At 30.4% G+C, this 4,717-nt stretch overlaps 1 protein-coding gene across 1 annotated transcript; it reads left to right on the top strand.

Moving 5' to 3' along the window:
• The first annotated feature begins 2,177 nt into the window (after nt 1–2,177).
• On the top strand, nt 2,178–3,343 carry LOC107872529 (ethylene-responsive transcription factor ERF038-like). Its single transcript, XM_016719191.2, has one exon. The coding sequence runs from the start codon at nt 2,308–2,310 to the stop codon at nt 3,097–3,099; it is 792 nt and encodes a 263-aa protein (XP_016574677.1). The 5' UTR covers nt 2,178–2,307; the 3' UTR covers nt 3,100–3,343.
• The last annotated feature ends 1,374 nt before the right edge of the window (nt 3,344–4,717 follow it).

The raw sequence follows: 4,717 nt of genomic DNA, 5'->3' as shown, positions 1-4,717 counted from the left end.
TAGTTTATTAGATTTGATGGTATGAAAGATCATCAAATTCTAAAATATGCAACACACAAAAAAATATGTATTAGACACTAAAAATATTTTCTTTTAAAATGACAAAAATTACTAAAAACACTGCACCAAAATTTAGAAATAAATCAAAGAATTGTTTCTCTAAATGGGAGTTACAGCTAATTTCCTCTCTTTTTTCGCTCATCAAATATAACAGATAGAAATTGGTAAGTCTTACATGTATGGCCTATTTTTAGCTAAGTATGCGGGAACTCCAAGAAAATTGATCTTTCGAAAATACTCAAGACAACTTCATGTTATGTGATTTTAGGGTCTACCTCGTCCCCTTCTTCACGACTTCACTTACCAGAGTTTCACATACGTGGACCGCTTTACATGTAGATCAACATGGGATATGACCAAATCATTTCAAGTGACCTTTTCTGATTTTATCCTTAATGCGTGTTATTTACACCTTCTAGCAAATGTGGATCTCTCACTTTATCTAATCTTGTATGATTATATATTCATCTTAGCATCCACATCTCTACCATATTCATCTTACCCATATATGTCGGCGGCTCAATACTCATGCTAAACTTACCTTTCACTTTTATAAGCATCATTCTATAATGTAAGACACCTCGATAGCACATATTTATCTCAATCATGTTGTTTTAATTCCATGGGTAACTCTTTATTGAACATTCCATTCTCTTAAAAATAACAAGTCTAGATATCTAAATGTTTTTTTTAATATATTTTGACACCACAGTCTCATCTGTTTTTTTTTTTTTTTTGATGAAAATAAACACAAGCCGGTTGACATCTGGTCAAAATGATATCAACAAAGCTTGGAATTTCTTTGTCTATCTTTTGTCAAAGGGTTGTGTTACTTGAATTAGGACAAGTTGTGAAGCTAACTGCAGAAATTCAGGAATTAGGACAACTTGAAGTAGACATATCAACAAAACCTAGCATTTTATGTTAGTTTTCCTTGAAGTGTGGGAAAGACGGAGAAAGGCCTTATGATAATCGAAATTCGCACCCAAAATATTTAAGTATATAGTAGTTTAATTAGCTAAAATATCACCCCATTTATAAGTATGTCATGGCTAACTTGAATAAATTAGTCGGACACTAAGTTTCTTAAGAAAAGAAAAAATGAACAAATTATTCAGCAAATTGTTACTTAAGCTTCCTCTGTCTTGTCAAATTACCTATCGTGATTTCTTTTACATATTCCGTAAGAAACATTGATTGGGAGAGTTTTTGTATTCTAACTAGTTTACCATTCACTGGTATATTAGGAAAGTTTTTGCATTTTAACTATTTTACCATTTGCTGGTTTTCGAACGGTCATAACATTTGCATTATAACTATTTTTAAAAAATCATGACATATAATTTAAGTTGGAGGAAGTATTGATTAGTGAAGAATTCAGATTGATTTTTTTTTTTAAAATGTGCAAATCATTTGTTACTTTTATTACGAGTAGTTTTTTCAATTTTGTCCTTATTGAATGGTCGACAAAAAAGTAAAGGCAAAATGGAAGGACTGAATCATTTATAACCCTACTGGTGTCTTATGTCAAACTTCATATGAAATACATGGTTCTTTGATCATGACAATAGCTCTACCCGATATATATGGCCAAAATACATCTTATAGGCATTAAAATGAAAGATATTAAATACAGTCAAATCTCTACGTAATAGTCAAAATGCATCTTATAAGCATTAAACTAAAGATATTAATATTACAATTAAAGTTTTTTATAAAAATCATTCTCTGTAATAACGTTTTATTATAATGATAATTTTTTTTTTGAACTGAATTCTATACTATGTTATATATGTTTTTTATGAAAATAATTTGTTATAACAATTAAAATATATCCTTACAGATATACCATTATAGAAAAAAAAAAAAGTGACTGTATTTTTCTACATTTTCCTTTTTTTTTTTTCATCAAAGTATACAAGACCAAGAAATTTTAAAAATTAAATAAGAAAAGGAAAAATAAAATGTATCGCAATTACCACATGGGTGGTAAAATAGCTGAACTGTTGACACCCTTGCTTAAAAAAGGTCCCTTTCATCTTTACTTTCTTTAATTTCTTTCCCTTTCCTTTTCCTTTTCCTTTTCCTTTATTTAAATGGACACAATGATATTTAAAGGAGGACCACAAAGCAAAACAACCATATCAGACTTTCTATTTAACAATAGATTTTCCCGTCCACTCTTTACTTACTGCAACAAACTTCACATGAAAGACAATAAGCTATAGCTAGTTTAGCTAAAAAGTTATGGAAAATCAAGAAGACATAATCAGCCTTGAAATTCTCGCCGATCATGATCATCATGATGTCTTCTCTAACTCTTCTTGTAATGGCTTGAATTCCCCTTCAAGCACCGTGACATCGTCATTGTCTTCATCTTCTTCTTTTTCCCCGAGCAATGCACCAATTTTGGAGAAGTACCAAAGCTTGAGGAAAATTCAGGAAGTCGTTAAAAATAACAAAAATGAAAAGATGAAGAAAAAGAAGAGAAATGGTGACGATGATAAACACCCAACCTATAGAGGAGTACGTAAGAGGAGTTGGGGCAAATGGGTGTCGGAAATTCGAGAGCCAAAAAAGAAATCAAGAATATGGTTAGGTACTTATCCAACGGCTCGAATGGCAGCTCGAGCACATGATGTTGCGGCTTTAGCCATCAAAGGTCACACTATTTACCTTAATTTCCCCCATTTAGCTGATCAATATCCACGTCCATCTTCATCTTCTCCTAAGGATATCCAAGCAGCAGCTGCAAAGGCAGCTGCCATCACATTTTCTGGAGAAAATGCGGAAGAAGAAGAAGAAATTCGAGCCGAGCCCAACCAAATTGAATTACAAAGTTGCCATTCATCAACAAACTTATTGTTGAAAGGTAACCAAGAATCTCTAAATGATGACACATTTTTTGATTTGCCTGATCTTTCCATTGATGTGGTAGATCAAAAGAACTACTATTGGTGCACAATGCCCACGTGGCAGCAGCTGATTGGAGCTGATGCTACTGTATATAGGCTCGATGAGCCATTTTTGTGGGAGTAATCCAATAAATGTTTACTAGCATTGAGTGTAAATTTAACTTTAGCCGTTATAAATATGTGTGAAGGAGACGTATGTCTTGAATTCATTTAGCCGTTATAAATATGTGTGAAGGAGAAGTATGTCTTGAATTCATTGGTCTGATGTAAATAGAGTGAGGTAATACTTTACATAGTCTTTTTGAGATTTTTCTAGTAAGGCATCATGTGGTATATATCGAATTATCATATCGAATTAAAATTTTTGATATTGTGGTTTTTGGTATTATGGTATTTGGTATGGTATATGGTATACATTTTAAATTTTTTTTGATATATGGTATGGTATACGGTATTTACAAATGACATGCCGAAATATCAATACCATACCGAAGTATATATAGTTACATAAGTAATTTATATATATATATATATATATATATATACAAAAAAAAAAAATACTTAGTATTAGTATAAAAATGTTTGAACTTTGAAACTTTCGCTACTCTATCTTGATTGAAATATTTTTTTGGTGTAATTGACTAATAAAAGGAATTGTTTGTACTTCTTTTTTAATATTTCTACATGTGTTATGCATTTTTATGATACAATTAAGACATGCTTTTGAAAAGTCGAAGTAATAATACTCTAGTATACGAGTATATATTGTCAAAATTAAACAAACTATGGTTACCGATTACTATACCGCAAAATACCAAAATCAAACGTTAAAATATCAAACCACACCGAATTAATATGGTATGATAATGATATAATATTTTAAAAAATCGAATACCAAAATTACCGTACTAAATTTTCAAATACTGTACCATACCATACCATGCCCACCCTAGAACTGAGATTCAACATACAAGATTTCGCCTCTTCCTCTGGAGGGTTTTAAGGGGACTTTTATTAGCCTATTTAATTTAACTTTTTGTCCTGATCGAACTGAAAATTCAAATAATTAAGAAAATCGACAAACTTAAATCAGTATCTGAAATAGTGTGATATCAAGTAGTTTTATGTGTCATATCCATCATCTGTTTATGTTAAGTAATTTGTTATGAGAAGATATTTTTTTTAGTATAAACCACACAAATTTCGTGTTTACTAAAAATATTCACATATAATCCTTTTAGGCTTTCTTTCTCGCTATTTTATAAAATATACTTATACATTCGTAGTTTCTTATACATTGTAGGGATGTATGATGAAACAGATTTGCCTACATTCATGAAAAGAGTAATCAGATAAAATCTTTCATTCCCTTAAATAACGCCATTAATTACCTATAATTATGTAGTATATGATTAAATATAGTAACTGAAATTTAAATTAAAAAAAACTCTTAAACATCACTGTTAGTTTTCCTCATTGTTGAATTACGTTTTTGAAAGAAAAAAAAGTCGTCTTCTTCTTTCGTCAATTCTCGAAAAAAAATTTATGAACATCCCCATATTGTTGCGTCATTCCGATATTTGAGAGTCGAAAATTATTTATCAATTCTACAAAAGTAATGCAAATTAGGGAATTTCAGTAATTAATTTAGGATTTATGTAATTACTTTACCAATATAGGATTTATTGTAATAAGGTAAAGTTACCTGGGGGCTTGGGCCATAGGTGACAAAAGAGTTTTAA

This window comes from Capsicum annuum, chromosome 5 (genome assembly GCF_002878395.1).
Source record: "Capsicum annuum cultivar UCD-10X-F1 chromosome 5, UCD10Xv1.1, whole genome shotgun sequence".
NCBI lineage: Eukaryota > Viridiplantae > Streptophyta > Magnoliopsida > Solanales > Solanaceae > Capsicum > Capsicum annuum.
This window is presented reverse-complemented; position numbering and strand designations above follow the sequence as displayed.

Bases quoted from the DNA above. Each gene is read 5' to 3' on its own strand.
- LOC107872529 (XM_016719191.2), top strand. From the start codon at position 2,308: ATGGAAAATCAAGAAGACATAATCAGCCTTGAAATTCTCGCCGATCAT.